The 12,564-nt window shown below is 40.2% G+C and overlaps 1 protein-coding gene across 6 annotated transcripts in view; it reads right to left on the bottom strand.

Moving 5' to 3' along the window:
- LOC122551920 (titin) overlaps window positions 1–12,564 on the bottom strand; it is a 348,465-nt gene that overhangs the window by 291,428 nt on the left and 44,473 nt on the right. For all 6 annotated transcript variants that reach the window (XM_087988975.1, XM_087988977.1, XM_087988978.1 and 3 more), the window contains 2 exons: window positions 9,800–10,084; window positions 9,233–9,358 (listed from right to left, as the gene is read on the bottom strand). In XM_087988975.1, coding sequence (XP_087845101.1) covers window positions 9,233–9,358; window positions 9,800–10,084 — 411 coding nt within the window. The remainder of the gene's footprint in view (window positions 1–9,232; window positions 9,359–9,799; window positions 10,085–12,564) is intronic.

Below are 12,564 nucleotides of genomic sequence, written 5' to 3'. Positions count from 1 at the left end.
TCTGTTTGTGTGGAGTTTGCATATTCTCCCCATGTCTGCGTGGGTTTCCTCCGGGTGCTCCAGTTTCCTCCCACAGTCCAAAGATGTGCAGGTCAGGTGAATTGGTCATGCTAAATTGCCCGTAATGTTAGGGGCATTAGTCGGGGTGAATGTAGGGGGTGGGTCTGGGTGGGTTGCTCTTCAGAGAGTTGGTGTGGACTTGTTGGGCCAAAGGGCCTGTTTCCGCACTGTAGGGAATCTAATCTAATCTAATCTAATCATCTTTGTTTTCTTAAACATCACTTTGGCAATAGATCATTGTTCTAATATATATTTTAAGGTTGGCTTAGTGTGTTTTTTTATCATACTCCTGTTCAATGCCTTGGCAGATTTTGCTGTGTTACAGGCACAGTATAAATAAACTTTTGTCATTTAAATATTGCAGGTTATAATGTACAGAGAAAGAAAAGAAACATTGGACCAGCTGTACTAAGTAGTGGTTAGAAAATGGCATTAGAGAAATAAAACATAACTGCAGAAACAACCGGCAGTTGGAGTGGAATACCCTGGAAACTGGCTGCAGGGATCATGATCTAAATGTTTATCCTGTAACCAATGAAAGCAATACAGAGAGTAGGCACTGTAATATTAAAGTTTGGGGGCATGCAATCCAGTGCTGAACGCACTGTTGAGGGGCTATATGTCTCAGTAGAGGCCATGATTCAAACCTAATCTGCAGTATTTTGACTACAGCAGGGGCTTGAACTGGTTAAAGACAGTCAAAGATTAGGCAGAATCTATATAGTACAACAGGCCAACACTCTCAGGTACCATGATGAAGGTCTTGATTTTGGAGTTCACATTCAAACAAATTGCAAAGTCAGCGAGAACAACCTAGCCTTGAGCATTTGGATGCAGTGCCAAAATAAATCTAATAGTCTCACATGTGAACAGTCAGGGTTGGAAAATTCAGCTTCAAATGTCATTTCCTAAGTGCCATTAGTTTCACACAATGTTCCTTTTACCACATTTCCTTTACTTGCCTACCAACAAGCATGATCAACTAGAACTCATACCTCACATTCACAACTGTAGCTCACCCTCATACCCTCTGAAGTCCTATAAACCCCAAACTTACACGCTGCAGCTTGCACACACTGTCAGTTCTGTAATTTGCACCACATTCAAATAGTTTATACCACATTCACAATGACAGCTTCCACTCTTTGCAGGACATGGTGGCCTCTAATAGATAAGAAAGCAACTCAGTGAAGGCTGTGGGATGTGTGCAATTATGCATCTGCTTATCCCATAGAGGAGACCGTGCTTTCCACTACTGCAGCAGTGATCACTGAGGCAGTAACCAGCAGCAGGGCTAAAACCACTGAGGCTGACAGTAAATTCCAACTTAGTACCTTCTAAATTCATACTTCACCCTCCACCAAAAAGGTTGAAGGTCATGCAGATAAAAATTCTTCATCCATTAGCACCTGCCACACTCACATTACCAATGGCAAGAAACATGAAGAGGTCGGATTCCAAATTGACTTTTGAGCAGAGTTTGCATTATATTTTTTCCAAAGGGGAAATGGCAGCAAATCTGTGGACCCAACCATGAACCATGTCTGGGATATCTTAGTTTCAGTGGCAGCACAAGAAGGCTACACCCAGCATATCAGTGCTGCCAAGGAAACTCAAGGTGAGATCACCGAATCTCAGCTTTCATGATGAAGGTTCAGAAATTTGCCATTACGGTTGCAGATACAATACAGGTACTGAAAGGGGTTTGCAGAGTCTCTCGATCCAACAATCCACCTTGCAGCAGAGCCAGAGGATTGCCTAGGTACCAGCCCGAGGGAGTAGCATTGGACTGTGCAGCCCAAACCTGCTGTGCTTCCTCCGGATGTCAGCGTTCGTGCTCCAACCACTGCCATTCTGCCAGTGGCCCTGCTGCTTTTTCAGCCAGCCAGCTCAGTTTACCACTGAGCATGCTGAGGTGTGAAGCCAGGCTTTCAAATCCCAGAGCTGCTCCAGATTGTCCTGCAAGGCATTTGCAAAGAGCCATTCTTCCATCAATTACTGTGCTGTCACTGAGGTAGAAATAAATAGTTGCACTAGGGCAGACCAAAGCACTTAGAAGATAGGCCCAAAGGAAATGCAGAAGGATGATTAATTCAAGTATTTGGATGCTATGTTGAACAAAGTTGTTGTAAGATGGTTACTTCCCGGTGGCTTTTATTTTAGGATTGAAGAAATTCTGATGATCCAATACAAATGGATGGAAGGCATGGGTTTTCTAAACAACGGAGATTAATTGTTTGATTCATGAGAAACAAAGTCAAATGATGCACTTGGACAAAGCCCAGATGGTACATTGATGGGGCTGGCTTCTTGCTCCCTTTCTCCCATCTGCTTACTCCTCCTTCTGAGGTCCCTGCCATAACCCTGGTGGTAATTAAAGGCTGTGTCTTTATAATGACCAGATTTTAAAGGAAGGAACAGATCAAACCAAGGTGGCTTCTTGCTCTGGCCAGTACAAGGGCTCCTGCAGAATGATCTCGACAGCGTAATCATTGTTTTAGCACTCTGCTATCTGCATGATGATGGTCCACATAGCAGCATGTTGACCTTGTGTGGTTGGTTTGCCCGGGGGTGTTATTAACAACATAAAACTCATTGTCCTTGATTCCTGTCTCTGTTTTGGCTGAATGATTGTTTCAACTGAAATCTGGCATAGAATAAATGCCTCATGACTACACCCAGGATAGAAGCCATTCATTAGGATGATGTGTTGAGTATGGTTACATAATAAATCCGTATTGAATGAATGGAAAACTTAATGGTTTCAGTACATATCATCACTGGGGTGCAGAGTTCACAAAGCCAGAACGGTGTGGTCGACTGAACCTGCACTATCCTGCAAAAAGCTATATGCATACTCCTCCTGTCTCCCTCAATTCGGACAAATACGCTGAAGACAGAACCTCTGTCTTCTCTCTGATGCAGTACTGAATGACAAACTGGGAAATGTTAGCCATGTTCCCGTGCCAGCCTGGAAGGATCTAGACCTGAACAAAGTGAATGCTACGGTCACCTTCATGGTCACTGAAAACCCTGGCCTCATCCTGATTGCAGGTTGCAGATCTGAATCCAAGCTGTCACACACTTCTGTGATGATCTCTCTGGCGAACTGCAGGTGCCTCTTCCTGGCCTAGTTGCAGACAGGACAAATGCTGCCGGGTGATCATAACTGTTAAGAGCTCCTTTTGAGAGCCTGTTCCCTATTCTCTCCTCAAGTTTGCTACTCCACTGCTGTTGCATCTACACCATCTCCCTCTCACCCAGCAGTCCAGGGAAATGTCCCACAATTGGGAGAAAGTGGTGCTTAGAACCTCTGTGGACACATGTAATGCCTGACCCATGTGCAGCACTCACTCTACAGATTTTATCAACTCTTCCAAATGCTCAGCACTTCCAAAAATTTAAACAAGGTCACTGTAAAATGTTCATGATCTGTTTTAATAGCACTGGTGAGAATGCCTGACTTGCCACTGAATATAATTTTGCCTGAGAATCTTGAATAAGATGCATTGGGGAGATGGTGATGTTGTAGTAATGGCACTGGAATCGCAATCCAGTGGCCCCAAGCTAATGTTCTGGGGATGGAAACAAAAAATGGTGAAGAAGCTCATTAGGTCTTGCAGTGGAGAGACAAACATAGATAATGTTTTGAGTCTGATATGACTTCTTCGAACATAGCTGGCAGTTGGTATAATTTAAATTTGATTCATAAAACTCTGAAAATGCAAGCTAGTGCCACTAACGATCACCATCAAATGTCATAAAAACCCATCTGATTCAATAATGTCCTTTAAAGAAGAAATTCTGTTGTCCTTACCTGGTCTTGTTCACTCGGAAGTCTGGACCTACAGCAGTGACTCTTAATGGCCCTCTGAAGTGACATAGCAAACCATTTAGTTCAAGAGCAATTAGGGAAGTGCAAAAAATGCTGGAATTATTAGTGATACCCAGAAAGAATGAAGAGGGAAATATAGCAGCAAGATTCAAAATGACATTGTTGGCATCAAGTCAGTGTTGTATGCAGAGAAACATTACGGTCTGTCTTCTGTCTATATGCCTGTTACACATATGAACATCCCACACTATCATATTCATATGTACATGTGCTCAACTGCCATGGATGTAGTAAAGGGCAAAGCACAGTGAATGCTGGAAATCTGAAATAAACACAGAGAATGCTGAATATCAAACTCAGCAGGTCTGGCAGTATCTATAGAGGGATAGAGCTGTGAAAAGATTAATTCTGTTTCTCTCTCACAGATGTGCCAGGGCTGCTGAGTTTCTCCACCATTCTCTGTGTTTGTGTCATGGAAAGAGTCTTGTCACCAAACCAGTATTCTCATGCTAAAATTACTGGTGCTATGCAGTCAAATTTTACACACCCTGTATGATGTTTATATAGTGAATTTTATGTCATAAATATATGAACATCCAATCCAAAAACAAGAATAGATGAATCAGCCCTTTAAGTCTACTCCACCATTTAAGAAGGTCAAGGCTAATCTGATTTTTACCTCCACTCTACATGCCTGTATATCCCGATAATCTTTCATCCAGAAGGCACTGCAGAGGAATACCAGCAAATAAAAGTTGACACCAAATTCTGTACATCACAAGGGCCAGACAGAGAAGAAGGAATCATGGATTAGGATACATGGTAGGCCATTTCAAACTGAGATGAGGAAACATGCCTTCACTTGGAGGCATTGGGACCTTGGGAATTCTCTACCACACAATGATGTGGAGGTGAAGTCACCAAATATATTTAAGAAAGAAGTAGAAAGATGCGCAGGAACTCAAGGTGCCAACGGGTATGGAGAGAGAATAGGAGTGTGACATTGAGGTAGAGTGTCAGCCATGACTATGTTGAATGGGCTTGATGTGCTGAATGGTTTAATCCTAATCCTTCTTTCTTTGTTTCTACATTTCAAGATGGCACTAAATAAAGAAAAGATGAAAATTGTGGAGGCACTGGCCACAAGCTTTCTGAGATGAGAGGCAATGCTAGAGAATTGGAGAATTACCGTGCTGGAAAGGTTTCTTAGAGACGATAATCCAGCACAAAGTTAACAGTCACTTGGAAAATACTATATGGGTTCTTTGAGTTTACCAATAAAAACATGGAATATAAAAACAAAAAGATGCATATTGATGTTTATAAATCCACTGGCTTGGCCTCAGTAGGAGTATTGCAGACCGTTCTGGGCACCATATTTCAGGAAGGATTCAAATTAGAATGGCATTGGGTAGATTATCTGGGCTGTGGGACTTTAGTAATGAAAGTAATTTGCAACAATAACAATGGCTCTCCTTGGACATAGAAGATCAAGAAGTGATTAAGTTGCAGTTTTCAAGATAGTGAAAGCATTAGAGAAAGCAAAGTTCTTCCTTCTAAGAAGTGAATCAATCATTAGAGCTGATGATTCTAAACTCACTGGCAAAAGATCTAGAGGGAAGATGGGGAGAATGGTTTTCACTCACAGTTGTCAAAATCTGCAGCTTTCTGACTGTACTAGAAGCTGATTCCATAAGCGTGTCGAAAAGGATTTGAGAATTGGAAGATTGGAATTTACAGGGCTATTGGCAAATGTGCTATTGGACTAAGAATAACTGGTCTATAAAAGAGGAAGCCCAGGCACAGCATCAGAAATAACCTCATTCTGTGCCATAAAATATAAATGATTTGAGCACTCTGAAATAACAGACAATGTTGTGTTACCTTTTTGATTACTAAATACACTTTTGCATTTATAATTTGTGTACATGGAAGCCTAAATTTCACCATTAAAATAGATTCCAATTTGTCTTTCTCATATCAAAATATCTCACACTGAACTCCGTCGATCACAGCTTTCACCACTCACACAGTGCCTGCCCCTTTTTAATGTGCTCTACTCTACATAACTCACTGTGCCTCTTAACTTGCTGTTATGTGTAAACTCAAATATTTATAATTCTCATCTATGTCATTAATATACAGTGAAAAGGTGAGGACCCATGAAAAAATTTCTGGTATGTCATTGACACATCATAGATTTGAAAATGTTTCTTTATCCCTCTCTCTGATACTTAATTACCCAACCAACTACCAAACTATATTATATATGCTAAATTCACAAAACAAAGCACAAACCTATTCATAAATGAAGCTTCAGTAATATCCCACATTCATTTCCAGAAATTACATCATAGATCCATTAGCATCTAAACATCTCAGATGCTTGATAGTCACTTGCTTTCACATGTTTATGTTCCAGTAACCTGCCAAAGGTTGCTGTCTGTGTTCATAAGTTTGGCAATCTCCCCCTTTGTAAAACAGTAGGAGTTGCTTGTATTTGTGAACTGTGTTCCAGTGGAAAGAACTCAAGATTTTTAGCAGGGATAAGGAGAAAATTAGCATGAAAGTTCATTTTTAAGAAATGAGAGCAATGTTCAGACCAGACATAAGAAATAGGAGGAGTAGGCCTTTCAGCCCAGCTAAGGAAGGAGAAAAACAACCAGGGATCTCCTGGTTTCAATCACTAGTGATGTCTGTTGAATATCACTATTACACTAAGCTCCTTGCTACAGGCATGAATAAATTATACAAATTTATACAAAAAATTGATCATGTGGAAAAGGGTCAGGAGAAAGCTTTGGTATGCAGAAAGCTGTCAACGGATCTGTTGGTCAATTGGAACTCAATTTGGAGAAGAAGTCAAGGTAATTGAGGAAGACCAATTAAGTAAGGGAAAACAATTCTGAAAAATGTAGAGAAACAGAATGACTTGGACAGCATGCAACACGTTCCTGAAAGAAATAGTACAGGTAAATAAGATGATCAGGAAGGCATACTTCCTTTTATTGGCTGAGGTCAGAGTAAAGCCATAAGAGGTTTAACAGCTTTATAAAAAAATTGAATTAAGTTGCAGCTAGAGTATTGCTTACAATTCTGCTTTGGGAGGAAGTGATTATACTACATAGGCTGGAGAAGAGAGTTATCAGGAAATTGGCAGGAATTAAGAATTTTAGCCATGAGGAGAACTTGGATAAGTTAAGTTTGATTTCTTTCAGATCAGAGAATGCCAGATGGAAGTTTTTTTAAATTTATTCATTAAATATGGGCATCACTGGCAGGGTCAACATGTTCTTATGGAAAGGACAGGCTACAACTCCAGAAGGACATACAGCACATAGACAAGTTGGTGGAGTGGACAGAGGAGGCAGATGAGTTTCAACGCAAAGAAGTAAGCAGCAGGAAAGAGGCAATGCATTTTGGAAGGAAGAACATTGAAAGTATAAAATAGGCAGTAAAATTCTAAGGTACAGAAGCAGGAGCATCTGGATATCTATGTGCACAGATCATTGAAAATGCAGGACAGGTGGAGAGTATTCGTGGCTTTATATGAATAGGGGTGTAGAGTACAAGAGCAAGGGAGTGATGTTGAACTTGTATAAAACATTTTTTTAGACCTCAGCTAGAGTGCTGTGTAAAGTTCTGGGTATCACATTATATGAAAGATGTGAATACATTGAAGACAGTGCAGAAGAAGTATACTTGTTTGATTCCAGGGATGAGAAACTTCAGTTATAAAAATAGATTGAAGAAGTTGGGACTGTTCTCCTCAGAGACAAGAAGGCTGAGAGAAGCTCTGATGGAGGCTTTCAAAACTATGTGTGAGTTGGATAGAGTAAATAGGGAGAAATCGCCCCACTGGCAAAAAGAGCAAGCATAACAGGGCATAGATTTAAAGCGATGAGCAGAAGAAGCAAGGTTGAAGTGAGAATTTTCTCTTCATTCAGTAGTAGTTAGGGAGTGTGGTGGAGGCAAGTTTAATTGAAGTATTCAACAGGGCACTGGGTAAAAATAATACGAAAGGGTATGGGGAGAAAACAGGGATGAGCATGATACAGCCAGAATGGGCCGAATGGTCTCTTTCAGTTCAATAACACTTCTATGATTCTGTAAAATAGATTCTTGTTTACCGAGGTAATGAAAGGTTATCAGGATATGCAAGAATATAGAATTTGAGTCGTGATCTTATTGAATAGTGGAGCAGGCTCAAAGGGACAAGTGGTCTAATGCTGTTCAAACAATGCTGCCAGATTTGCTGATTATCTCCAGAACTTGCCGTTTTTATTTCACATTTCCAGCATTTTGCTTTTAAGCCACCTTTCCATGTTCCTTGCACAACATTTACAAATCTCATGCATTTTATTTAAAAAGCCGCTTCTTTATTCTTATTACCAAAATGAGTATCTCACACTTGCCCACTTCATATTCATCCACCTTGTTACGTACTCAACCTCTCTATATCTCTGCACATATTTTACATTCTCATAAAGCTTTGCATTGTTACCAAACCTGGATACATTATTCTTGATTTCTTTATCTAAATAATCAACATAGATAGCTAAGACTGCAGCAATGATCACAGACTGCCAATTTTAAAATTTGATCCCTCCTCTCTGTTTCTTGTTGATTAACCAAACATCCAGCCATGTTAATGTATTATCCCCAGCTTCATGAGTCCAATTGTAATTTAACTGAATGTAATATTATTGAATCTCTAAAAACCTCTATCAATTTTTCCAAACACAATTCTCATTCACAATATCAGATTGATTCTGTTTGCTTGTACTCTTATTTTCTAAGTGCAATGTTGAGACTTCCAGAGTAATAGATTCCAGTATTTGTCTGATGATTTACACTAGGTTAACCGTCCTGTAGATTCTTGGGTTCTCTCTTGCTTCTTATTTGAATTGCAGTAACGTTAGCTAGCTTTCAATTCACTGTTTCAGAATCTAGGGGCTTATTTTTAAGAGCCATAACCAACATTGTGATGTCTCTGTTGAGATCTCTTTTAGAATGCCAGGATGTAGGCCATCAGGTCTTCAGGATTTGTTGGCATTTAGTCCTTAACATTCCATAACACTTTTTCCTCCTTCTGAATCATTGATCTTTTCATGTTCCCACTGTATAAATGTTAAGTGAGCAGAAGGAAGTTCAGTTGTGACACTCTCTATGGCACAATATCTGGGTTCATACATATAAAATGGCTGAATGGGAGAAGTGCAGGAACACTGTAGATAACATCAGGACCCTAACTTGCTAAACATCAGCTCCTTTTAGTGGAAGGAGAAAACTGAAGTAAAAACAAGGATGTCCCTGAAATATAAACATGGACCATACCTGTCCCAGTAACACGGCATTGAAATTGAGCAGGTTTTCCCTCAGTGGTAGAAGTGTCCTGTATTGGACTTACGATGGTAGGTGGATAAACTGGTGCTTCAACCTCAGGAGAGACAATTTCTGGAACTGTAAATCAAATAATAAATTCACAACATCGATCTCACATCTCAGTTTATTAAAAGCATTATTTGAAACTTATATGAAGTAGAAGTAAATCTATTGATACACTACATTTACATTTAACAAAAAATGTTAATAGATGATTAAGACTTGTTGCAAGGCAAAATTATGAACTTCAAGTTGTTATTGACAGAAAGTTCCCAGCATTAAATATCTGCAGTCGTACAAAAGGAGTGTTAAGAAAATAAGGAACATTTACAATAGGTGCAATTTTCTTCTCTGTTGCTTTCAAACAGGTTAATGATTCACCACTGCTCATATCACATCATAAGCAATGATCAACTTTAGTTCTCCCATTCCTATATATAACTAAAAATAGACAGTATTCACATTAGGACATTATGTATATTAAAGTACATGCAAATAAATAAATTACTTCAAATATACCTTCAACATTAAGCGAAGCACCACTAGTAGCTAAACCAACTTCATTTCTTGCTTCGCAAGTGTAGGTGCCTGCATCTTCAGGGAATGCCTCAATCAGTAGCAAAGTGTACTGATTCTCATCATGAAGTAACTTGCGTTTGAATCCTGATGAGAGCTTTTGGCCATCCTTGAACCAAGATACTTCTAATTTTGGTGTGCCAACTATTATCGCACAGAATCGAGCAGGTTCACCAGCTTTCACAATGCAAGGTTCCAACTCCAACTTAAAAGAAGGTGGTTCAAGAACTAAAATAACAACAGAGAAGCATGTAAAAACATTGGTTTTCTGATTTCCACATACTAATTACTTCTGCTGTCTACAATCCAGTTGCCATACATACTTTTTCTTCATATCACGAGAGAATAGTCTAACCAACAGCATGAAATACAGGTCATTCTGCTATATCGCGTGTTTCATTAATGTGAATTCACTGAAACACTGTTGATGAATTGGGGACATTGTTTCTAAAGCGCAGGCTTTTAAAATGTGTGTTGGCTGTAATGTGATTAAGCGTCATTTCTGAAGTGAGATTTTTCTATAATGCAGAGTTACACAAGAACACAACCATCGTGTTATAGAAGAACATAACATGTTCATTAAAAACATCCATGGAAAAGAAACAATTAGGGACTTTTTGAACAAAAGCTCAAAAATGTAACTTCCTTGGAAAGATTACAATTGCCGAAGACTGAACATTATCACTGACTAGCTGGCAGAAAAGAATTAAGATCTTCTTAGATACAATTAGTCATTGGATACAGTAAACTAAAATTCAAATTTAACGGTGGAGTTTGAAACATGTTTGGTGTATAGATTGGAGGTAGACCGACATGCAATTTGATGCCACTGACCACTGCCATGAACCTAAATCTGTCTCATTACTGATCATGCTGCCATTGGGAACAAATCATTTCTGTGCTGCTCAATGGAGGCTAATTATTGTTAATCATAGGGCCTATAATGTGAGGACTCCAAAAAACTAGACCAACAACAGCTGCAGGCCATAGCCACCTCTCCAGTTTCATGGTTCACTAGCTGTAATCTCTGAAAATTTTAAAATAAACTTCCCTTTACATATCCTCACAGTCTCCATTTTCAGATCAACAGCTCTCAACTCAGTTTGTGCAGCTACCAATCTCTGATGGTATCTTCACCCTCCTTCCTCCATTAGAAGGTGCTTGCTCTCTACAGCCAACCTAAGGCCAAAGGCCATAACATACTGGGGCAGATTTAGGTCATTCAGCCCATCACGTCTGCTCCTCCATTCAATCATAGCTGAAATGTATCTCAACTCTCTTTTCCTGCCTTCACCCCATAATCTTTGATCCCCTTACTAACCAAGAACCTATCTATCGTTATTTAAATACTCTCAATGTACACTCCACAGCCTTCAATGGCAATGTGTTTCACCGATTCTTCATCCTCTGGTTGAAGAAATACCTCCTCGTCCCAGTTTTAAAGGGTCATCTTTTCACTCTGAGGCTGTCCCCACAGGTTCTACACTCTCCTACTAGTGGAAACATCTTCTCCATGTCCACCCTATCCAGGCCTCTCAGCATTCTGTAAGGTTCAATGAGGACCGCCCTCATCCTTCTATACTCCATCGAGTACAAACCAAGAATCCTCAACAGTTCCTTATACGACAAGCCCTTCACCTCTGGGTTCATTCTTGCAAACCTCCTCTGGACACCCTCGAAGGCCAGCACATCCTTCCTTAGATATGGGGCCCAAAACTGCTCACAATATTCAAACTGCAGTCTGACCAGAGCCTTATATTGTCTCAGTTGTACAACACTGCTCTTGTATTCTAACTCTCTTGAGACAAATGCTAACATTACATTTGCCTTCCTAACTGCCAACTGAACCTGCATGTTAAACTTAAGAGGATCCTGAACTAGGACTTCTAAATTCTTCTGTCCTTCAGATTTCTGAAGCCTTTCCTATTTAGAAAAAAATCTATGTCTCTATTCTTCCTATAAAAATGCATAACCACATACTTTCCCAGAGTGTATTCCATCTACCATTTCTTTTGCCCACTCTCCAAACCTGTTTAAATCCTTTTGCAGCCTCCTGCTACCTCAACACTACCTATTCCTCCCCTAATCTTTGTGTCATCTGCAAACAACAACAATGTCCTCAGTTCCTTCATCCAGATAGCTTATGTATAATGTGAGTAGTTGTGATCCCAACACTGACCCTACAGAACTAATCAGTCACTGGCTGCCAACCTGAAAAAGACTCCTTTACTTCCACTGTCTGCCTTCTGCCAGTCAGCCAATCCTCTATCTATGCCAGTACCTTGTCCCTATCACCATGGGCTCTTATTTCTTTTTGACAACTTCCTGTGCAGATTGTCACAGGCCTTCTAGAAATCCAAAAAATAGAATCATAGAATCCCTACAGTGTGGAAACAGGCCCTTTGGCCAAACAAGTCCACACTGACCCTCCAAAGAGTAACTCACCTGAACCCATTCTGCTACCCTATTATCCTATATTTACCCCCGACCTAGCCCACACATCCCTGGACACTATGGGTAATTTAGCATGGCCAAATCACCTAACCTGTACACGTTTGAATTGGTGGAGGAAACCCGAACACCCAGAGGAAACCCACATAGACACGGGGAGAATGTGCAAACTGCACACAGATAGTCACCCGAGGCTGGATTCAAACCCAGGTCCCTGGCGCTATGAGGCAGCGGTGCTAACCACTGAGCCACCATGC

This window comes from Chiloscyllium plagiosum, unplaced genomic scaffold (assembly GCF_037043375.1).
Source record: "Chiloscyllium plagiosum isolate Xiang-an unplaced genomic scaffold, Cpla_swu_hap1 HiC_scaffold_7, whole genome shotgun sequence".
NCBI lineage: Eukaryota > Metazoa > Chordata > Chondrichthyes > Orectolobiformes > Hemiscylliidae > Chiloscyllium > Chiloscyllium plagiosum.
The sequence above is the reverse complement of the archived record's forward strand: the minus strand, read 5'-3'. Positions and strand labels throughout refer to the sequence as shown.